The sequence below is a fragment of the Nothobranchius furzeri genome, chromosome 15, assembly GCF_043380555.1.
Source record: "Nothobranchius furzeri strain GRZ-AD chromosome 15, NfurGRZ-RIMD1, whole genome shotgun sequence".
Classification (NCBI taxonomy): domain Eukaryota; kingdom Metazoa; phylum Chordata; class Actinopteri; order Cyprinodontiformes; family Nothobranchiidae; genus Nothobranchius; species Nothobranchius furzeri.
The window spans coordinates 57,757,433-57,782,465 of record NC_091755.1 but is presented as its reverse complement, the minus strand read 5'-3'; the positions used below and the strand labels follow the sequence as shown (position 1 = coordinate 57,782,465).

The 25,033-nt window shown below is 41.6% G+C and overlaps 1 protein-coding gene across 2 annotated transcripts in view; it reads right to left on the bottom strand.

Moving 5' to 3' along the window:
- Positions 1–25,033, bottom strand: part of dlgap4a (discs, large (Drosophila) homolog-associated protein 4a) — a 134,779-nt gene that overhangs the window by 19,247 nt on the left and 90,499 nt on the right. Inside the window, exons 2-6 of one of the 2 annotated variants that reach the window (XM_054746027.2) lie at positions 11,525–12,767; positions 11,087–11,322; positions 10,514–10,591; positions 9,857–10,004; positions 8,891–9,131 (exon numbers count right to left, since the gene is read on the bottom strand). In XM_054746027.2, the coding sequence (XP_054602002.2) occupies positions 8,891–9,131; positions 9,857–10,004; positions 10,514–10,591; positions 11,087–11,322; positions 11,525–12,697 (1,876 nt within the window). In that variant the 5' untranslated portion in view covers positions 12,698–12,767. The remainder of the gene's footprint in view (positions 1–8,890; positions 9,132–9,856; positions 10,005–10,513; positions 10,592–11,086; positions 11,323–11,524; positions 12,768–25,033) is intronic. The other variant, XM_054746028.2, reaches the window with a different exon arrangement.

Sequence of the window (25,033 nt, the reverse complement as noted above, 5' to 3'; positions counted from 1 at the left end):
CTTAGGGTCCCTGCTCCGGCTTACAGGGTGGGACAGAGGGTGTGGCTGTCTACTCGGGACCTTGCCCTCCGTACGGACTCTCGTAAGTTGTCCCCGAGATTTATTGGGCCATTTCCTGTGTCAAAGGTCGTTAACCCTGTGGCTGTTAGACTCAAGCTCCCCAGGTCCATGAAGTGCCACCTGACGTTTCATGTTAGCCGGGTTAAGCCGGCCAGGGAGAGTGCGCTGGTTCCTGCCTCCCGGCCCCCTCCTCCCCCCCGATGGTTGCGGGGGGCCCGGTCTATTCTGTGCGGCGGCTGTTGGCTGTGCGGCGTCGGGGTCGTCAGTTCCTCGTTGACTGGGAGGGTTACGGCCCTGAGGAGAGGTCTTGGGTTCCGGCGAGCGATGTTTTTGATCCCTCCCTGATTCGGGACTTTTATGACCGGCACTCGGATGTTCCCGGCCCGTCGGGCGCCGTGCGTGGGGTGGAGGGTGATGTCATGGGTGATTCTGCAGGTTGAGTGCTTTGCAGTCTTGTTTCTGGTTTTATTGTATTTTTGGTACTTCCTGTTTTATTTTGTGCATTCACTTCCTGTCTCATTACAGGCAGCTTCACGACATGAGGCTCCTCACTAATCTGCCTCATGTCTTGCACCTGGGTCCTGGCTTCTCCATTTAAGCGTCTTTGCAACAGTTTCCTTTGCCAGTTTGTCTTCTTCAGTTGAGTACTGTGAACCTGCTCTTGGTAACACTTTGTGAGAGTGTATTTAGTTAGTTTTGGACTTGTTCAGTTGTGCTGTACTGCCAGGAATCCCTTCTGCTGATTAAAACTGTGTGAGCTCTGCATTTGAGTCCTCTTTGTGCTTTGATACAGTTGAAGTGTAGCTATGATGAAAATTACTGACCTCTGTCATCATTTTAAGTGGGAGAAATTGCACGATCGGTGGCTGACTAAATGCTTTTTTGCCCCACTGTAATTTCAAAAGTTAAATTTTTCCTGTTTTAGTAATCAGGGTATCTGCAGGTTTAAGGGAGCCAAATTTAAGACTTTTTAAGACCTTTTTTAAAGGCCAATTTGACCAAATTTAAGCTACTTTTTAAAATTAAATTTAAACTATAATTTCCGGCTATTGCGAATGTGGGATTAGCCATCCAGTTACCATAAAAGTTGCACATCCCCATGGCGCAGTCTCCCACTAGCTTAATCAGCTAATGTGCTCATCTAAAAAAGCCCCCTTTCACAACCAACTGAATTGAGTACGGTTCCGCTTATGCCAATATCATACACAAAAATGCTGAACACTAACTAGAAATTCATGAAAATTGAAATAAAATGATCTTGTTTATTGGGTCTTTGGTCATTTAAGACCTTTGGAAACTGTATTTAAGGATTATTTGTCATTTTTAAGGATTTTTAAGGCCTTAAATTTGGAAAAGCAAATTCAAGACTTTTTAAGGACCCGCAGATACCCTGGTTATTCTGTTATTAAAAGGAGTCATCACCTGTTACTACCATGGATATCTACATCGTATTATAGTCTTTTGTAAAAGGACATGTTTTCTCACGAGAGCACACGCAATATTTCGGCTGTGCAGGACGCGTCATTTAGATTCATAGGATGTTCAAGGAAGATCCAGTCTTTCTCGCCTCTGCTCGGCTAGGAGGACTCTACTACGTTAGACTATTTGAATTAGCAGCAAACTGGCGTCTTCTCTTGCCAAGTGCAGACTGTTCTGCAAACTCCAACAGAAAGCTGTTTTGGGGAGTTTTGTAAAGAAACTGAATTTAGCATGGCGAGAATGACGGGACCTTCCACACGATTCCAAATGATGCGTCCCGTCATGGTTGAAAAATAGTTCCAAAATGAAAGGTGAACCGACATCTTTTCTGGCCGTAAAACTAACGTCTTTGAGCATCTCATTTCGATGTTTAAAAAAATGTGGGCGTCTTATTACTGTAAAAAAAAAAATAACATTGGAAAAAATAAACTCCAAATAACAATCTGATAACAGCCTAGATTTGAACCTGTGTCCTCTGCGTGAAAGTCCGGTGTCTTACTAGTTGAGCTATCCCTTTGACATGTCACTGAAAATATTTCTATCATTGAAAAGTGTTACCCAGCAAACATGTGGATGCTTGATGACAGCTAAAACGATATTAGTCCGATAAAAGTTTGATATTTATATGAACTATAATTACTATATTTTCAAAGACAACTAGTTTCAAAATGAAAGTTGAAATATTGTCTTTTCTGGCCGTCATTTCTGGATGCAGAGCAGTGTGGGCTGTAGCGGTGTTTCTCTTCACTGTCCATAAATGGTACTGTAAATCCTGCCTTCGTGATGACAGTAAGGCCAGAACTCAAACTCTTGTTATGGAGTGTGCATGCTGGTGGAGTGCTTGAAGAAGCTAAGAGTAAACAAAAAAAAAAAAAAAAAAAAAAAAAAATCAAATGTTAAATATCGACCTTCCGGCCAGCGAAAAATCATTAGGAAGCCATTATCTACACTTTTTCAAGTGGAAAAGTGAAAGATTCAGGTGATTACTCTTAAGACTGCTGGAATATGTAACACACTTTAATTTCAGTTTCACATCTACCGTGTCTGCCCAGATTCCCCCCCCCCCCCTTCACATTCCCTACGTTCACCAAAGAACAGGGGCTCATCACACGATCAAATAAATGTCCCTAAAAATTAACCGTTTAAGTACAGCGTGGGAGCGTTTTACATTTGGTAGTTAATAAAATGAGCCCCACATCAGAGGTCTGATCCTGGAAAAACATGGAAATAAAGCTGCACAGCAAAATGAAATAAGACCAGCAACAGATTAGTCTCTGCCATGACTCCTGCTTTGTGATGGCTTGGTGTCTCTGCCTCTAGTTTGTTTAGTAAAATGAAGAAACATCAGTGTAATTATTTAGTTCAATGTAAGGAAACTAAAGTGTGGCCTCTAGAATGCACCGATAAGCAGCGCTGTGTATTTGACCCAACAGGTCCTGCTGGACATTTCAGCTCTCATCCCACTTACGTTATTAGTTTATGAATTTTGTAACGAGTGTGGGACTTTGGTTCTTTAGTTTACCCCCGTGACTATGTTCATGTAGTGTTTTAGGACCCATACCCATGAATAGCAATAGCTAGCCAACTTTTTCATAAAGTTGGCAGATGTAACATTTTTGGCATTTTTTTATTGGATTATGTCTGTGCAGATGAATAGAAAGATTGTGGACATAGCTTCATTCGTCAGTAAAGGAGCAGTTTTCAAAAAAAACCTTTAGGTCTTACACATTTTTGTTGTATCCCAAGAAGCCCATTAAGTTACAAGAGAAGTTCTTGCTGACCCCAATAGTTACATTAACATGTAGTCTGATTTAATTCATTAATGTTTCTGCTACACCCTTCATTGGCAACACCTTAATAAGGAATGCTTTCAGAAAATGTGTGTAAAACAATTGGGAAAAACTTAAATAGCTAACCAAGAAGTCTAATGTGTTTTGGCTCAACAATGAAGATAGGTTTCCTCTCCAGTAGCAGCTTCAGTCTAGAAAAGTAACCCTGTAATTCTGAAGGCACTGCACACCCATCATCAGCCAGTGACGCACAGAACCAGTAAAGCTCTCATTAAATCCCACCAACATATACAAACACGACTTTGGAATTAACTCCATGAGGTTCGTGTGTTTCTCTAACTACTCTGGTCTGCAGTGACAATCTGGTCTCTCAAATCATTGGCTTTTCAAGGACAAAAGATAACATTTATGCCACATGAATGAGGCACTTCATGTAGCACTTGTAATACAGTTACATGACATTCTCTTTACACAAACTTGCGATGCAGTAACTCTAAACACTTCTGTTGTAGTTCTGGTTTACAAGGCCACACAGTGTGAGCTAAACACAAAGGGCTATAGTTGATCAGAACTGTGTGCCCTACTTACACATGCAAATCAGACGTCTAGGTCTGAGCCAGTTTAAGATATTAATCTTTCAGTCTGCAGGACTTTCCTCCTCCTATAATCCCAATCAAGTCCTGGCCAGTGGAAAACCACCAAGTCCATTCATTTTCATCCACGCCTTCGGGGGTCAGGTTGCAGGGGCAGCAGCCTAATGCCACTTACGCACTAGCATTGGCTCCACTCCACCCGCCCCAGCCCGGCAGCGTTCGTTCCACACAGCCTTAGGAATGTAGATGTGATTGAGCACATAGGCAGACTGAGGTGTCATGAGCGCATCTCCGAGCATGTAGGCAGGGAAAAGACTGCGGAGATGTCTGTGTTGTCTCTATTATTAAACATAAGCAGCATAAGCAGTCTTTCTTTTGGAGACGGACACTTGATATTGCATCCTGCTATGCGCACCGATCGTTCCGCTAACATTTCTCATCAGTGACAGTGGAGAATGCATGTAATGATCGCTTTGAGGCGGCGCAAGCTAGCAGTAGCATTACCTGCAAGCTCTAGAAATATACTGGCTGTATATTTATTTTGACATAAAAGTAGGGATGCATAGATACCGATACTGGCTTCAGTATTGGTAAAAGTTAAACTACACCAGGAACCGATACCAATGCAGTTGCCTGAAAGTAGCTTTAATGTAACTTGTAATTTCTGGTAATATTTTAGTTTTGTGATAATTTCTATTAGTATATATTATTTTTTGTATCTACCTCACAGTCTTCTGGTTGAAAGCAGAGAAGAAAATAAAACCTGTATTCCAATTCATTGCATTGTTTTGTGTGGTAGAAGTAGAATAGACTTTATTGTAATTGCTCATGGCAATTAAATTACAGATGGTCCGCCATCAACAGTGCACAAAACAATAAATAATAAATGTCAAAACCATAGAGGACTAAAAACAATTTAAAAACATTTAACACCAAGAAAGTACAACCAGTGATTCAGATCTGCTAAAACAACAATTTAAAAGGATTTAAAACAGATTAGTCCACATCATCGGCATCAGCGAGTACTCAGATCCAAGTATTGGTATAAGGGCTAGGCGATATGGCCTAAAATAATTATCACAATATATTGAGGTTTTCACCTCGATAACGATAAATGGACGATAACTACAGGTGTGCGCAGAAACAAAAGTTATCCACTAGATGGGGCTGTCACATGTATCACTCTGAGTCACATTTTTACGTGACTCAAAGTGGTACAGCTTCAGGAACATGAATGTTGCCAACTTACACACATCTTTTCATCTTTTATTATCAAATTTATTGACATGAGAAAAATTATCTCGATAAGCGTCAGAAATTTTGATAACAATAAATTTTTGATTTATTGCCCAGCCCTAATTGGTATCCTATCAGTTTGGAAATAAGTGGTATTGTTGCATCCCTAATAGAAACGTCACCGTGTCACCTTGTTTGAAATTATATAGCTATATTTTTTTTAATCGAGATATCGCCTAAGCACAATTGCCTCCGTATACGAAATGTGCTATATCAATAAAGCTGCCTTGCCTAGCCCTAACACAACTATTTAATTTTATAATACTAGCAATGTCATTGACTAGAAAGGGACTGCTAATGTTTATGGAAATGCAAACCCCTAGGGTTACGTTTTTTTTTAATAAATATACTGCATTAAGTGCATTAACTGCTAAAGCTTAAAATAGAATGAGCAGATAAATTATCTAGTGTCATCAGATCCTGAGATAATGTGGCTACTGAAAAAAATCAGCATGTGTTATCTGTGGACCTAAGTTTTATACTGAGCCATAACAAATGGAGTGAGTTTAATGTCATCTATTCTTCATAATTTGAGAAGTCAATTATACTTCCAAGGGGTCCAACAGTTTTATTTATAATAAACAATTTCCAGATTCAGACTTCCTCCACCTAATGTCACAAATTGATTAGTTCTTTATCTTAACCAAAGTCTTCTTTAATCAAACATGTTCAGTTTGTTCATCCAATACAAGATCAAACAAATGGCATGGAACTCTCTTGACTGACATGTTGCATATTGTATCTGCAAAATACCCTAAATAAAAATTTCATAAGCTCTTTAAAATGTGTTTCCCAGTCACACAACCACAGCCGCACATGGTTCCTCACAGAACAACATATAAGAAGTCCACTATAAACAAATCTCTGTCTCAGTCACATATTTCAGATTGTGGATTTTCATCTTTTAAAGATGAAACAAGATGAACATGAAAGATTTTCAGATATGTGAAATCAGATTCCATGTTCAAGTCAGAACCCCTGCTTTATAGACAGTCAGGTATGCCTTTTTTTAGACTAGAACTGATATTGTAGCTATATGTTATTTGCAGCTTTTAGAAATGCACAGTCACGTGCCCACGCTCTGATAGAGAACAGTTAATATTTTACTAAATGAAAACGCTAAGGCTGGAGGGATAATATGATTGTTCAATCAAACCAGTTTGAAACATTTTCTAGAGATAATCTAATGCTATTTCCCGTTACATTTAGGTATTTGCTACAATTACTATAGAAAAAAAGATCATTCTTATGACTACTTCGTCAGGAAGGAACCAGAAATATGCTGTAACGGACCGGCTTATTGGCAAAGCTATCCACGCATTGTGTCTCAGACAGTTGACACATCAGCTCCCATTAGCTTCTGCTACGCGGCGGCGTGCTACCACACAGGGCATTTAACAGCGTATGGCCCGAGGCATTATGTGGAGCGGGGCAACAAAGAGAGATCTTTTTGCCTCATTACTGCCGCTCTCACCAGCTACACTGCTTCTGCTCAGGCTCCCCAGTACACCAAACGCTCAGCGTGTATCTTCTAACCCATGTCTTCTTCTACATTAGCAAGCTAGTTTACCACAGCATTATCGCTAGCTCTCACGTTAGCTTGCAGATGCTAGTTCGCCGGGTACAAGCAGAGGCGGGTAATAATGACCAGTTGTAAAACAATGGAAGACGTATAGAAAGGCTTACTGTGCGGCAAGTGGCTCGAAAATCCCTATTTTCCTTCATTCATCAGAGGCACACACGTTGTAGACGGGCAATAGCGTCTTGTTGTTGGACACAAAACGACGCTGTGAAGAAAAGATTTGTGGTGCACGCCCTTAAGTACAACGATTGGAGTCCACGTTTTCTCCGATGACACACGCGCGCAGGCGATTGGATCGTTTTGGTGCGCGAGGTAATCAAGGAGGAAGATGATTGGACGAAGCATCGACGCAAGGCTCTCTAATAGAAGGTGCGTTCCATTTCGGCCGTGACACCGCGTGAATCGACTCCAGTCTAGACATTAAAAAAACAACCACATTTCCAGTTTGTTGTGGTCTATTGTTGCACGTAGAATGGCCCTAAGCCTGGTTTGAGTCATTTCACCTCTGTCTTTTTTTTTTTTTTTACACATTATAACAAAATGGCACAAGGCACCAAAATAAGACAATAGATCAGATTGTTGAAGGGAGCCAGATGGCCTTTAAAATTATCTAGATCTAAATACACTGCCCGGCCCATGAATGTTGCCATCTGGATTTAACTAAGCAAATAAGTACGTGCCTCACCTCCCATTGGATAATTATTACATAGCAACAAGTTATTTAACCCCAACTGGTGCAACGAGTTGCTTCTTATTTCTTAAACAACCATGTGGAAAGACACATCTGGTGGTCGTGGAAAAGATGTTAGTCTGTTTGAGAAGGGTCAGATCATTGGCATGCATTAAGCAGAGAAAAAAATCTAAGCAGATTGCAGAAACGACTAAAATTGCGAACTGCTGATGAGTCCAGATGGACCCTGTTCCAGAGTGATGGTGAATCAGGGTAATAAGAGAGGAAGATGAAGTGATTAGTCATGCCTACTGTCTACTGTACAAGCCTGTGGGGACAGTGTTATGATCTTGGCTTGCTGCAGTTGGTCAGGTCTAAGTTCAGCAACAGGATGTGCTCCAAGAATGAGGTCCACTGACTACCTGAATATACTGAATGACCAGGTTATTCCATCTTCCCTGATGGCACAGGCATATTCCAAGATGACAATTCCAGGATTCATCGGGCTCAAACAGAGAAAAAGTGGTTCAGGGAGCATGAGACATTGTCTTTACACATGGATTGGCCACCACAGAGTCGAGATCTTAACCCCATTGAGAATCTTTGGGATGTGCTGGAGAAGGCTTTGTGTAGCGATCAGACTCTACCATCATCAATGCAACATCTTGGTGAAACATTAATGCATCACTGGATGGAAATAAATCTTTTGACATTCCAGAAGCTTATTGAAACAATGCCACAGTGTATGTTGTAATCAAAGCTAAAGGGGGTTCAACCAAATATTAGAGTGACCTTTTTTTCTGAGTCAGGCAGAATATTTGTGTTTTGTTTATGAAACAGTTCATGCAACTTGTAAATAAAACGTCCTTAATCAAATAAAAGTAATCCTTAATTAGGTGAGACTGATCTCTTTTATGAAACATTCTTAATGGTTTATTAGTTCATGCAATACATTTGCAGTGTTCTCTAGTGTAAATCAATGTCTTATGAGTAATTTAAAAAAAGCTGCGATGGGCCTTTTCTGAGTTGCAGAAGTTTGCTGGTACAGTGGTGGACTGAATACAGCGGTATGCTCATTATTATTAATGATATGCACACACCTCGTTTCTGATTGGCTTACAGAATGCGTTCAGCCATGTTGAAATGTCACTATTACCAACATACTCTCAGCTCTCTCTCTCTTTGCTGCAATAATTTAAAAAATAAGCCTTCCTGTGGGCATGCGCGAGCCAAGATGAGTGAGGCCATGAAGGCAAATTCACAGTGTGACATCACTGTGTGAGGATTTTCTAATCCTAACGTTTTAACATCTATTGAGTTTATTTTCCTGATGCAGGATCAACAACTGTCTGTTCAGAAGAAAGGATTAAGTAATTTAAAAATGTTCATTTCAGGGAATTTTCCTATTACTGGTACTCACTAGTGTTGGAGCTGTAGCCTGCGCTGGTGGGTGGGGGTGTCTCCGAATCCACAGAAGCTGTGTCTTCATCCTGGGAACAGCCGGCTTGGATTGCCCGCAGGTAACTGTGGCTGCGAGAGCGGAAGCACGTTGGTGCAGGCAGATCCAGAGCCTCCACTGCCTGTGATTCCACCTCAGAGTATGGCACCGCATGCCCACAGCCCTGTGCACACACCTGGAGGAACGTGTGCAGACCCACATGCTGAGGGCAAAGGGCAGATTGATAAACATGCAGTTTACAGATAGGCTCTCACAAGTAGACAAGAAACAAAGATGTTTGACTATAGAAAAGGAAAACAATACTGAGCCGCAGATCGATTTAACTTCATAAGCTTCACAGCAGAGGAAATTAGGAAAAAGGAAGATTTTCTAAACCTTTCCAGTCCAAGACAGTAGTTTAACATTATTCACACCAGTTGTAATCATATAATGTATATATTGGTAGTTTGGTTCCATGAAATGTTTAAATATCCTGAAAAGCTTAAATTTTGTGAGATAAAATAAAATATCATTACTAATATTTTAGTTTTACATGTCAAAACGTTGTTATCCTAAATCAAGATCTAGATGTGATTTGTTCACAAAACATATAACAGCTGAGATTTCAGTTATTAATGTAGAAACTGCATTGCTTGAAAAAGCCAGATCAGAACAAAGATGTTATTTTGTTCTTGGTGCAGAGGAAGTTATAAATAACTCTGATTTGTTTGCATGAGACGCTTCAATAGATTTTCTTTGATTGTGAGACTAAGTAGTGACAGCTGGAATATTTTACATCTACACACAATTCTCTAACAGCAGATAAAAAATTGCGCCAGTGAGGCCCATTACCTTCATTTGTTCACTTGTATTATTAACATTAAGGCAAATGGTCACTGCTAAGCCAAGGAAAGTCACAGACAACAGTACGTGTATTCATAGTTGTACCTGAGCGCCCAGACCTCTGCCCAGTGAACCAGAGCATTGGCTGAAATCGATATTCCTGTGGAGCGGAGGGGCTTCCAGAGGGCTCACTAGGCAGTCCAGGTTATCAAGACTCCGGTTAGTGGACAGCTCTTTCAAGGATGGCAGAGAGCTGGGGAAGAGAATTTAACAATTTGCCTCTTGTTGTGGTTGTGTATAACTGATGACATTGAAGGAAATACTTTAAATCCCAATCTAAATCAACTTGGTGTTTAAAAGTCAAACCCCTCTGAGACAAACTGACATGTGTTTGGGTTTAAGGCAGCACAGAGGAAAAATTTGTCACAAGCAAGAGTTGATAAATGTTTTTGAAATTGGTCTTGGAATCAATTGGTCCGTTTCCTCTGCTCTGGCTTTGGGCACATGACATGGTGCTAGAAGATGTGTGTGAACATGGATACCTGAAGGTACTAGAGTGATTTGTGGGGAACAATGTGAATGTTATGACATCAGGGCTTGGCAAAGCAGGTCAGGAGTAAATACGAACAAGTGGCTCAGGGTACCTGCAAGGAGGGGGGTGGTACTGGGGGCTAGAAGGGTCTAACAGGTAGTGCATATTATTATTAGGGAAGAGTGAGGGTGGGTGGAAGGCCAGGTTTCTTGTTTTTGGATTACACTGACCTCAGATGCTGCATAGAGCATGCACTCTGCAGAGGAGACCACAGAAAATCCTCCCTCTTGAGAGCGTAGCAGCGAGGCCTGTTTGTGTGGGTGTGGGGGTAAAACACGCGACAAAGTTTCACCTCCTGTTGCCTTTTTCATTACATAAAGACACAACATGGTCTGGTCCAGTTCCCTCTGACTAATCTGCATATCCAAGTCAATGCACACCCTCTATAAGTGGTTAGCCTGTATTATTCATAGCTCCTTCTAGGGTTCTACAACCTCCCAAGGCGCTTCACAAAACAATCAGTCATTCACCCACACAAACACACATTCACACGCTGTTGATGATGAGCTATAATGTAGCCACAGCTGCCCTGGGGTGCACTGATGAAAGCAAAAGGCTATAGGCTTGTTTTTACTAACAGCTCCTGCACATTAGGATGAACGTGTGATGGGACACTGCCCCCTGCTGACTACCTTTGAGAACACAAGAAAAAGGCCTTCTCAATATCTGGTAATGCTGAAATGATAAAAGATGAAATGTGATTTCATTCTAATGGATGTGAATCTTCGTGCTGTGGGACTCACTTGCATGGAGGAGGTGGAGGCTGCTGCTCGCTCAGGGATTGGTGGGTGGCCTTCAGGTAGCTCTGGCGACGGGCTGCAGATTTGGGGGAAGGTTTGGGGCTTCCCTCTGATTCCTCGCTGTCTTCTGGATCTCCCATAGCTTTCACATAGCTTCCGCTGCGCATCCTTCTACAAGGGATCTCAGTTCCTTTGGTGCGTCCCTGACCCAGGGTTCCTGCCCAGTCGTCCACAGGGACCTGGATTTGATAAAAAGAAGGAAAAAAACCCACCCATGCTCCCATGAGACTTAGCCATGTGTGTTCTGTTTTCAGACTACTTTGTTTAACAATTTCATTTTATTTGGGCCATTAGAGTGATCTCCAAAACCATATTTTTACCATTAAAAATGGCCTGTAAAATTATTTTTAAAATAATATGACGACTCGTTGAGCTTCCTACCTGAAGGAACTGCTGTGACAGGTCCTGATGGCATGACTTTGTCTTTAGAAGAGTCCTGTTGACTGTAGCTGAGCCCTTCTGCAACACTTGCCTGGCCTGGCTGAGGGTGAGAGTAGACCACGAACCCCTCTTCACTACCATGTCATCGTTGCTTATCCTGGTTCTTGATTCTTCTTCCTTTGATACTACCTGCATCGCTGGGCATGCCAGGAACTTGAGGTCACTGCTGCTTTTTGAGGTCTTGAGAGAATGTGCAGAAATGGTGTTGTAGCCCTGTGGGATACGTCTGAGAGCAGTCTGGCTATCCGACACTGCCCTACCAAGAGTCATCATGCTCAGTGGGTTACGGTACCCTACAGCGATGGTACCAGCTTTGGTAGTGTCAGTATCCAGGGCATCATCTGAGCTCCAGAGACTTAATGTGTTAGGTCTAGGTTTCTGTTTTTGACCCTCAGTTTTAGCCCTGTCTTTACTCTTACTTCGGCGGCTCGGCCGTTCTTCACCACCTCCTGAGGAGTTTATGCTGCCTTTCACTGCAGAGTTTTCTAAGGACTGGGACTTAGCAAACAGCTTCTGCACAGAATGCATGAGGTGACGTATCCGCCCTGGACTCTCACTGCGTTGCTTAGACACACGTCCTCTGTGGAACTGCAGCGTACTGAAGCCATCACGCTGCAGAGGCAGGTGTCTCTCCAGCTGATCCAAAAGACTGGTGGGTAACCGGTTCATCTTGGCTGCTGCTGCAGTGGAGATGGTGGCTGATCCACTTGTGATCATTGGAGCACCAGTCAAACCCAGACCCAAACCCATTCCCATAGACAAGGAGGTGGACAGAGTGCCTGCCCTGCTACCCTGCCCAAATCCACCACCAGCCATACAGGTCTGGGAGCAGTCGAGCTGTTCAGCCTGGGCTGTGTTATGCAGGCGAGGGAAGGTGCTGCTGTTGGGAATCTGGCTGAAAGGAAGCATGCAGTCAGGGGTCAGGGAAGTGGGGCTGGTTGGGGTGCATTGATGGAGATGTGGGTCCAGTGTACCATAGTGATTTATTGTAGGGCTCAACAAAAAAGAGCTGTGGGGGTCAGATGTCAAAGGACACAAAGGCTTCTGAGCGCACCCCGTGGGTTCACACGAGTCAGACAGGTGACGACTTCGACTGGCTCCCAACCCTTTCATGGTCACAGATGTTTTGCGTTTAGAACATTTCTCTGATCAGTGTGGGTCTACTGAAATGGAGGGGCTTAACCTGCAATAGTCAACAAGGGAAAGCACAAGAAAAGATCTGTGTTAAATATATAGATCTAATGATTTCTGATTCTGTTTTTGCTTTAGAACTCTTAATAATTTTCACATAAGTTTTCTCTGTTTATTCTTTTGATGAATATTACATTGAACTATTTGAAACGTAGGTTGGAGGTAAAGAAACGTCTGTGCGGTTCTGGTGCTACTTGTCAGATTGGAACAGAGTTTGTCTAGACAGCTATTCTTCTCCCTCTGCACCGCTTCTCTGGGGTATGCCACAGGGATCTATCCTGGGTTTTCTACTATTTACAATCTACATTCTGTCCCTGATTTTATTTATTTTTTTGGCAGGTACAAGGTTAGTTACTGCATCTGTGCAGACGATTAACAGATCTATCTTGCATTACACTAACAAAGTTTCATTAACCTGTTTCTGGACTATTTCTGTGAAATCAAAAACTGTTTGGCATCAAACTTGCTGTTGTTAAATGATGATAAGACAGATGCAATTTTATACACACCAAAAAAAAAAAATCACCCTGAGCTGCTGATCTCACACCTCTTTCCCTCAACCGAAATCCTGTGATGTGAGTCTGGGGGTCAAACTTGACTCCAACTATCCATGGTTCCTCAAATTAATGCCACGGTGAAGTCATATTTCTTCCAACTCTGTCGGTTGTTCCAATTAAAACATATTTTAACCTCATTTGCAATATGTTATACATGCTTTTATAACTTTTGGGGTAGATTGTACAAACTCAATCTTGCTTGGTGCCAACAAATCTGCCATTAACAATCTTCAGATGGTCCAGAATGCTGCTGCCTGCTTTTTGATCAAATCAGACAGACACAGGCATCACCCCAATACTAGCTGACCTGCATTGGTTATTGATCTGTTGGGTTCGTTCCAAGGTTCTAGTGCTTGTCTACAAGGCCCTACACCAGGGGTACTCAATTCTGGGCCTGGATGGCCGGTATCCAGCAGGTTTTAGTTTTAACTCTGTTTCAGCACACCTGATTTATCAGCAGGTGATTAACAGGTTTCTGCAGAGTCTGATGAGCTGCTGCACAGGTGATTCAACCACTTAATCAAGTGTGTTGGAACAGAGAAACCACTAAAACATGCTGGATATTGGCTCTACAGGACCAGAATCGAATACCCCTGCCCTACATGGTTTAGCCCCTTCATATCTTTCAGAGCTGCTCATTTCTTATGTCCCCTCTTGATCGTTAAGGTCTGAACCCATACTGGAAGAATGTTGTAACCAAATATATTTGTTCTATATTACCTACCACTGTCTTGACTTTACACTGAGAAGCACTTCTGGAGTAATCTGTCCCAATGAAAACATGACCAAACCAGTTCATTTGTTTGTTTAAAGATGTTGGTGTCATAACTTTTCATTTTGACAACACTGACCCTTTCACTGACATAAACATTTGCTTTTGAAGCACAAATGATCCATTCTGGTTATTAGACTTGCTTTTGACCATCCATCCATCCATCCATCCATCCATTCATCCATCCATCCATCCATCCATCCATCCATCCATCCATCCATCCATCCATCCATCCATCCATCCATCCATCCATCCATCTTCGGCCGCTTATCCGGGTTTGGGTCGCGGGGGCAGCAGCCTAAACAGAGAGTGCCAGACTTCCCTCTCCCAGCCACTTGGGCCAGCTCTTCAAGGGAGGGCTCAATACGTACCCTGGCCAGCTTAGAGACATAGTCTCTCCAGCCTGTCCTGGGTCTTCCTTTTGGTCCTTTCCCGGTTGAACATGTCCAGGAAAACATCACCAGGGAGGTGCCCAGCAGGCATCCTTACCAGATGCCCGAGCCACCTCAACTGACTCCGCTTGATGTGGAGGAGCAGCGGGTCTACTCCGAGCCCATCCTGGATGATTAAGCTTCCCACCCTATCTCTAAGAGCCCAGACACCCTGCAGAGAAAACTAATTTCGCCCGCTTGTATCCGTGATTTCGTTCTTTCGGTCACAACCCAAAGCTCGTGACCATGGGTGAGGGTAGGAACGTAGGTCGACCGGTAAATCGAGAGCTTTGCCTTATGGCTCAGCTCTCTCTTAATCATGACAGACCAGTACAAAGCCCGCAGACACAGCACCAATCTGCCTATTGACCTCACATTCCATCTTTCCCTCACTGTAAACAAAACCCCAAGATACTTAAGCTCCTCCACTTGGGGAAGGACCTTGTCCCTGACTTGGAGAAGGCATCTACCCTTTCCAATTCAACTGACTTTCCATTTTGAGAAAGTCACCCTCTTTTGCAGGTTATCTGAACTTCATAACCTTACAACCATGTTTAGCAGTTTGCACTAATTGTTTTGAGAAACTTCTTAGCAGTGGTGCAAACTTTAATACTGTTGTGAGAAAAGCACCAAAACGACTGAGAAAACCCGTAATGATGACAGAAAATCTGAAGGCTGCTGGTCATTTTGACGGATTGCAGTTCACACCCCTGACTCTTACAGGTGCACAGACATTTTTAAATGTTACACACAAAGTCAAAGAAATAACAAAATCAATCATAAAAGATTCCCATGAAAGCATTGTCTCACACTTGGACATCATTCTCAATGCATCTCACTATTGGGCACAGCACAATGAAACTAGAGTGTGCGTGACAGACCTGTGCAGGAGAACTACTGGTGCACAAGTGTGCATGAGGGGAGATTTCCTCCTGCTGAAGCGAGTGCTTTCCAGCTCTGGAAACCCTTATTTCAGAGTCTTTCTGACTTCTCATATAGAGAAATGTTCCTTGATCCTTGACCTTGAAACTTTTGCTGAAGTGGCACTTGTTAATGCGGTCTATCATGTGGCAGCAGATGTAGCCTCTTCCTTGTGACATTTGATTACGCACAAGCAGGTGCGTAGTTCAGGTCTGCGCAGAACAGAAGGGAGTTGTGTGTTCGGGTCACTGCATCTGAAATAATTGTTTAATTGCATTGATTATGTGTTACTGGGGCACTCTAAATATTAAGCAGCAATGAATGAAAATGAACTAGTATTGAATATTTATTTATTATTATTTTAACAATGAAATTGATGGGGTTAAAACTCGATTGGGCCGACTTTGAACAGTCAGTAATGCTTCATCAAGGTTATGAAAACTCATAATTCACACAGCAGAGACCCATTCTGCATTAAATTCAACCTAACAGATGCTGTCAGTATCAAAGTGGAGTGACTCACCAATCAGTCAATAGTGAGAGTTCTCCCCCGCAGCAAGCATGAAATCTTGTCTGGGAGCTGAACGTAGAATATTAAACTGCACACATTTTCATTTCACCATGTTGGATTTCCATGTCTTACACTTTTCTGACCTTCCATACAATCTAAAGTGTGAGAGCAGCCACTTATCTGAGTCAGTGTTCCTGGTCGCGCACAGCAGTGGCGTGGTTTACAGTGCCACAGCCTGCTGCAATTCATCCAAACAGGCCGAATGTGGCCGAGTGAGTTCACATCCTGTAGGCGCTACCGCTGACAAACTCACACACTGACACACCTACACACTGACACGCACACACAAAGATGTGTTAAACTGCCCACACACACGTCCACTGCACTGCACAAATTAAACCCTGACAAGTGTTGAGCATCACAGGGGCAAGATGAGAAAATAATGATGTTCCCAGTTCATGTCATAAATCAGAGGTTCAGTGAATCCGTCGGTCTGTCTATGTGATGGAGGTCAGCAGGCTAATGCATAATTACAGGTAATGCTAGCAAGTACAGTGTGCCTTCACAGAAGCTTTTACATTCACTGAATCACCGGAGGCACTTTAGCCAGCAGCTCAGTGTGTTTATGTCTTCCTATGAGCTGCAAGTGACACAATATTAGCACAATATACAACATTTTACTGGCTCATCAAAAGAAAAATTACTGTAAGTATTTAGCTGTGACATTAGTTAGTTGGCAGGGCCTAAATGAAGCTCATGCCTGTTTTTGGTGTAGTATTTCTGTTCTGTTCTTACTTTTTTTTATTAAGATACTAAACTAAGTTAGGTTTAAAAGGCTTTGCTGAGCAAAGGATTTAAATTGGGTTACTCAACAGCACAATTATCTCAAACAAAGCAGCAGATCCACTGTTAAAGGGCATCATTTCCCCATCACAATAAAATCTGAGTTTACAGAGCTACGTAGGTTTAGCATCTCAACACCACACAGCCATCATTTCAGCTGTACTGCTCTTTTAAGGAGTCCTATAAAATGTTTGAATTACTAGAGTCAGCTATCACCAGCTGGCTAGAAGAAAACTTCCTTCAGTTAAACTCTGAAAAGACTGTATGTCTGATCATTGCCCCTGAGAGCACGGTTCCCCTGATTAGTCAAAAACTTGATCATTTATCTTCTGCCGTCAGGACAAACTTGAGGAATTTGGGTGTTGTTTTAGACCAATCAATGTCTCTTGAAGTCCACTTCCTTTATCCTTACATCGGATTGACAGTCTGGACACTTAAAAACAACAAACAGCTAAAGTCATTTTTATTTAAAGCTGCATTCACATAAATATTTTCTTTTCTTATTTTTAACTCAAATTTGTAATCATATTTCATTTGTTGAACCTTATTTTTTTCTGATGTTAATCTATTTCTGTTTTGAGATAATTATGTTTCATTTTGTTTTGATCTACGTGAAACACTTCGTGATTCTATGTCCATGATAAGTGTTATATAAATAAAATATACTTACTTACCTACTATCATGTTCGACATATTTACATAAATATAGTTTTAATTGGGTTTTTAGCCAAATAACAGAAGGACTGTTAGAGCGAGTTCTCCCTTTGTAAAAGGACGAAATGCCAAATGATTTTATTTTTAAATAATTTAAAGGAAGTATTTCTGCTAAGTAATTATTGTAGCTTTATAAACATAGTTTGCACTCATTTCCTTCCCCCTGCATCATAATAAAAATCCAAAGATAATAAAATCAAAGATTAGGATGTTTCCAGTTTTAATGGAAAAAGGAGGCTAAAATGTTCTTGAGCTCATCATAACCAAAGTGTAGTTACAGTTTGTCTCCACTGGAGGGTGTTATTTCTCCTCCTTAATCTTGTTAAGACAAGACCATTTGAGTTTGTAGCACTTTAGTCAGCTGGGTTTAGCACTTTGCCTCCACACAGCCCTCATGTTTAACACTGTTACATAAATAAGGTTTAAATGAGTAATGTTCTGGGCTAGGTGGAGCTCAGGTAGATGAACTATTTAGTTTTTCAGGGTGAGAGAACGCATGTGTCTCACGGTCATTGAGAGTTAGAAGCCCTGAAAAAGGTTTAGTATGCAGAATTCAGATTAATATGTTTACTTAAAAATTGTAAAAGATTTAAAAATAATCTTGTTGGGAAAACCAGCGTTGAGGTTAAGCTTTAAAATGAAACCCTGTGGACCGAGCGGGTGTAAAATAAAGCAGGTTTTGGAGTTGTTATATATCTAATTGTAAGCTTCCACCTATTTTATGACTTATTTTTTTATAGTTACCTTCTGACCACTATGAACAATGTAAAGGGAAGTGCTGCATGGGATGGTGGATCTTTGTGACCTAATTACAACCCCTGACACATTTCCATTAATATCTGTTTACTGTTAGCATCAAAATAAAAGCTTCATCATTTCTACCAAAGGTTACAAAACTAAAACAGGGCAGTCCAGTAGCTTCACACCTTCTGAGTTCCATTATTTAGGGACAACAGTAGTTCAGGAGGTAGAGCGGGTTGTCCAGGAATTGGAAGGTTCGATCCCAGATCTGATCAGAGAATTCTGCTGTTGTGTCCTTGGGCAAGACACTTAACTTGGCTTGCCTGCTGGTGGTGGTCGGAGGTGCTCAGCAGTGTTCAGCAGTCCTCGCTTGTCAGCTGTCAGCAGCTGTGGCTACATCGTACCTCATCATCACTAGCGTGTGATTGTGTGTGAGTGGGTGAACGACTGACTGTGTTGTGAAGAGCCTTGGGGGGGTAGAACCCTAAGAAGGCACTATAAAAAATACAGGCCACTTACCATTACAATAATTTATGGTTGCATGTCACCAGGCATGGACAAAACATCAACATGCACTAAATTCAACAACACATTTGCATGCTAACAATGCTATACTGTATATTAAGCTATACAGCACTGTTCTCTCTTAATCTCTCTTGGGATCCTGTTTCCCCAGCGAGAGCATCCATGTATGGCGCACAGCCACTGTAGCCACAGGTGGGAGGGAGATCTCGGGAGAAGCGCAGAGCACATTGACTCCTGCAGGTTGATGACCTCGCCAGGCTGAAGTCCACACAGCATCTGTCTGCATTCCTTCGTGGGGGTTTGTTGTTAACAACTCGAGGCTGCTCTGGCGTCAGATTCGGATAACAAGACTTTGTTTGGGTCAGGCCGAGATAATTTTCCTCTCTGCCTTCAGTCTTTACTGATCATTCCAGTCCTTCAGTGAAGCCAATTTGGGTTTTTAAACTTGTCCATACCGTCCGGTGACTCTCTCCGAGATGACATCCATTTTGCGCACTAATACCAGTATCACAGCTAGAACATTGTCCAGCTTACGATTCACCTCGAGTAGCGTCCCAGTCTGTGAGGTCTCCACACGGACGGTGCTTTCCGTGGGTGCGGGTCACCCTCCAATCGCTCCTGTCTTCCCAAATTTCCAGAAAACCAGATATCCTCCCACTCCAATCAGAAGAAATCCAGTGATCATCAGGCCAAATATCCGTACGTCTTCGACGTCCTCAATGGACAGCTGGGAGAGGCATACGATCTTCCACTCCTTCCAGGAATCCAGCATATACTCCGCCGGGTGTGTCCACTGCGGGCATGTGGGAGCCCCCTGCTCCGTTCTCATTGTTGAAAAAATCTTATCAATCGCAATCGAAATCCTAGAGTTTCACTGTCTATTTTCTATCAGAAGCTAACGCAGGAGATAGGTGTAGGAGACTATTTTCATGTTCAGCCTGCATGAAAACGCAGAGTGACCGATTATAAAAAATGGGTTTTCAGTGTCCCACACATTTAAAGTTCAACACAAGTGTGTTGATAAGTAATGAATTCCTCTGTGAATCGTGACTTCTAATCAAAAATACAGATAAATAGAGCTAATGTGTTGCATGACATTTTATTAAATCACCTTAAAAGGTTAAACTAATTTTCAAAATAGACTTGTTACATGCAAAGTGAGATCATTCAAACCTTTATTTGTTATAACTGTGATGATTATGGATTAAAGTTTATGAAAACTCTACATTCAAATCTCAGACAATTAGAATATTGTAAAAACGTTCAATATTTTAGAATCAAAGTGTCACACTCCCAGATGATAAATCCACAACGCATGCAAAGGCTCCCTGAGCCTTTAGACAGTCTCTCAGTCTAAGTTGGATTACTGAAATAAATTTACTTTCGTACCATATTAAAATTGTTTGGGTTTCACTTGTACCTGTCTTGCTTATTCCATGAATTCACAATTTGTGTAGGTTATACCTCCCAGCAGGGCTTAATTAACATACTTTAGTGTAAGACTGTTACTTTTAGGTCAGAGCTGAAAAGTTTGGCAACCACTGTTCTAAACTAAATCAAGTGCTTCGTGTTGGAAGACTTCAAATCTTTTAATTCCCATCAAGTTATTTTTTTACAATATCTTCATTTTTTGGAAAACTAAAGTCAGAAAACTACTTCAGGAAAAATAATCTCAGATTAAATTTACACAAACTCTGCAGCATCAGTCAATGGTCAAATCAGCCACAGCAGTTAGAAAGTAGTCCATGCTCAAGCCAAAGAGGTTGTACTTTACAGTACATGACGCTTAATTCGATGTTTTGTCAGTGGTACTGAATAGGAACGTAATCCACACAATCACATACTGCTGCTGAGCATTATTACTTCTGCTAGAGTGATAAACACCAATAGTTATTCAAAAGTGAGTTTAAAATAACGACAGAGTGTTTAAAGTTGAGGAAATAAAAACAAAACCCTGATAAATCTCTCTGTGCCCATGGAAGTTTAGCCTTGTCAAAGCTCTGTGACTGAAACGTGACGCCGCGTGGTCCAGTGTGGATGTGCAGCTCAGATTAAATTTGAGCCAGGACTGCAGTAGAACCAAGATCTTTTGCTCTGTGTCCCACAGATCCACAAAGCGGGCCTGTAATAAATGTTTCTTGTGACTTTTGGCTCCTCCAGCAGCCTCCAGTGATGAGCAGCGGGAGAAGTATCGATTCTGGCTCTCGCTCCTTGTTCTAAGGGTGAATATACAGCTGCTGGTTGTTGGCTCTCACACTCTCCTGCAGTAATCACCTTTTTTTACAGGCCTTGGCTCTCTTACAGCTGCTTGTCCAGTACGTTCACATTACCGTCTTCTGGAATGAATCACTGCAATGATGAGGTAAAAATCACTGTTTGTACTTTTTTTTTATTTCCTGTTTGTTTTTTTAACTAAAATCTGTTTTACAATGACTAAATGTTAAGTAAAATGCACACGAAAATGTGGTGGTCCTTCTCCAGACTTCCACAAGTACAAAGTGCATGTTTGCAACAATAACACTTAAGATGGGCCAGCACCATCCGCTATCCCCACTGTCTGGTGAGAATATACTAATGGCTGGTTGCACTTGGAACGTTATGTCATTTGTGCTTCCTGTGGATAAAGCAAGTGTTATTTTCTACGGTTTCAAGAAAACTCAAGCAGAAAACAATACATTTGTGAGGAAAGAAATCCTAGCACAAGCATCGTTTCTCTAATGTATAATCTAAACAATATTTCTGTCTTCCTTTTACTTTTAAAAAGCCTTCTGTGGTGCATGTTACATTGTCTTAATGAAAATGTCAAATTATTGTTTATGTATCTTTTATAACATCACTTTTTTAGGAAACCTGAGGTGCTGTTGCACACTCACTACCTTTGCAGAAGATGATTTAACGTCACAAGAACAGGCTGATGAAGCATCAAATCGCACAACTTTCTAGTTGTTAGAAGCTGCTGATTAATGTGAATGACCTTAACTCATTCACTGCCATTGACGATTAATGTTGTCATTTGAATTGTTTTCCTGTGTGGGCGTCGGAACAAGCCCCCGCAACGTGAGAACAAACATCCCAGCTCTAAAGCCGATCTTCAGCCGCGCACGTCACACGTCACGTGACCAGGAAGCAGAAAATCCATGTGTTAGAAGATCGTTTTGTACTGCTACCGTGAAAAATCGAGGCGTGAACCAGAAAATCTTCTGCCGATCACAATTCAAAAATGGATTGTGAAAGATCGGATAACGCTTGAAACATGCAGATTTTTCCCGATGTAAGAAGTGAGTCTACTCTTTGTTTTGCTAGTTTTGGCGTTGACATCATCATAGAGCAGAACGTTCTGTGACTCTTTGTTATGGAAAAATGTATGTTTATTAATTCTTGATCATGGACTCAATCAACTGAATGTAATTACGTATTGCTCTATGCCTCTCTGCATGCCCACTAGTTCAGAACTCATTCAGACACACACACACAAGCCACTCACTCACACACACACACACACACACACACACACACACACACACACACACACACACACACACACACACACACACACACACACACACACACACACACACAATCTCTCTCTCTCTCTCTCTCTCTCTCTCTCTCTCTCTCTCTCTTTCTTCCATCTCTCTATAAATAAACTCTGTGGACAGATGTTCGGGGCATTTTGCCTCATGCATTTTGCCACAGTTATAACTGTTTGACTTGTCTGCTCATTGTCTCCTTCTCTCTTCACTATAGGAAATGGGTTATTGATAAACATATTGATAAAATCCATGACACTTAAAAAAAAGGTAAAATCGCTAAAAAACGCTGGCAGAGAAGGGCTTTTAATGGCAGGTAATGAGTTAATACTTTTCAGTATTTTCTGATAAAACTTCTTTACTTTCCTCCGTCATTAGCATGTGACTATGTCATAAAGTTACAACATGGAACTTTCATAAAAAGCTATATTTAAAAAATAAAAACCTCCACATGGTGTTCAGATATGTGCAGAATGAAAGTACAGTTTCTCCTTTAAAAGCTATATTTAAAAAGATAAATCAAAATTTTATTCTGTTGGGCACGACACTGGGTTTTTGTTTACATCTACCAGCCACCAGAGGGCACCATTGCACTAAAAAGTCCGCTCAGCAAGGCAAGGTTGGGACTGTGTAAAATGGCAGATTTGACAAGTCAAGCAGCTGATTCTGAGCCCAGAATATGTTGTAACGGTAAATACTGTTGTAAAATAAACTTATTAGTAGAAATTAGGCCTTACCCTGTATGATTTGTCTCTGAACATGGTGCTGGAACGTGTCAGCAGTGAACCAACATCCCAACAGCTGGGAAATGTGTCCTGTTGTTGCATTACCACCTCTGAATACCAGAGTTCGTCAGTGTCAGTGTTCCATATTCAACCTTTAAACTGATTTTAGTATGAGCCAGATGGTTCGGTTTATCTGCAGGTGACCTGCCATATTCTGGGTATGCTTCAGGTAGCGTGGTGAAACTGCTGCAGGCTGATGGGTTGTTTTACATTTCAGTTCAAGCTTCAGCTGCTGACTGCCTTCCTACCACTCCAGCTGTATTTACAGGAGACAACCAAAGCTGTTCTGGGTCTATTTTGTCAGGGAATTCTGGTGCCCTCCAAAATCTGAGCAGAACTTTGAGACCACATCCTGCTGGGAGCAACATCTCCCATGTCCAGTAGTGTCAGATGTTGATGTTGCTCTCAGGATATGTTCTGTTAATTGTCAGCTCTGCAGGAATGTAATCAAACTGAGGCTGAAGATTTCCTTTGAGCTATTTACCATCTCAGTGGTCCTGCAGCTGGTTTAGTTTTGTTATTCTTTGGTAGCTTCTTCTGCACATTAACTCTCCCTTATAACAAGCATCCACCCCAGTGGCTCTGCATGATGCACGCCACTGAGATTGTCAGAACACATACAAGTCTGAGTTTTTAATAAATTGTCTCACGACTGACTGAATCCTTTTGATGCCTGCTGTCACTGATGGAGAATCCCATCTTTTGAATTTGTGCATGCCTGCTTTTCTGTCTTCATGGAACAAAAGCTGTAGGCTTGTTATTGAAAACTGTGAACTTTCCTTCCTGTCAAATTGACTCTGGCTCGGTGTTGGATTAAGGCAAAACAAGACAAAAGACTGCCCAAAAGGCTAGATGTTAAACTCTGCAGTCCTGTGCAGTTGTGGCATGCATGTTAGTGGTTCACATCGTGGTATACACACATACATACAGAGCAGGATGCGGGCTGCAGAGACATACTACATGCAATGGGGTGAGAACTCCACCAGCACTTGTTAAAAGGCTGTCATGTCAATGTTTTCATTTTAGCTTTGAAACTATTTTCCAGCACACAACTGAGCTTTTATGATGTTTTGAACTGTTGAGGTAAATTCTCTGTAGGCCGGATTACAGTCACTGGTTTTAGCGAGAGCGGTGTGTGGTTTACCTGTCAGAACTTGCTCACACTACAAGTAGAGCTGGACTTTCACCAGCGAGCAACCTCAAATTAACTAATCGTAAACACAAACAGAATAATATTCTCTTTCTCTATTTATACGTTAGTTTGGATCTTGTGACAATGCATTCACAGTGAAATTGGTGCAGAAATGAGTTGGCAAAAGAAAAGGGGTTCAAAAGCAAAAACAAAGAGAAAACAGATGAGAGGGAGGGAGGGAGGGAAATTATTTACATGTATGTTTCTGGGTAGGTCTAACATGTTTTTTTACTTGGGGGTTCTTGTTTTATCCAACAGTGAATTTTTAACTCACATCTATATACAAAAAATAAGATAATATAGATAACTCAACACCTAAATAAATTACCTCCTCAGTGGCCTAGTGGTATGAGTGTCTGCCCTGAGATTGGGGTTCACATCCACAGTCGGGTCATTCCAAAAACTTGTAAAATGGGACCCAATGCCTCCCTGCTCCACACTCAGCTTTAAGGGATTGGATTAGGGGGTTAAACCACCAAATAGCTCCCGAGTGCAGCTACTGCTGCAGCTCACCAATCCTCATGGGGATGGGTCAGATGTAGAGGTGTAATTTCAGCAGTGTGTGATGATTAATGTGACTTCAAATAAAAGAAGTGGGGGGAGAAAAAATATATATATGTATGTATTTATATGTATATATTTACAGTTATTCTGTCTAATCATTAGTCATGGAAATATAGTAATAAATTCATTTTTATAAACTATATTTTTTCTTCTGTGTCAAATTGTTGGTAAG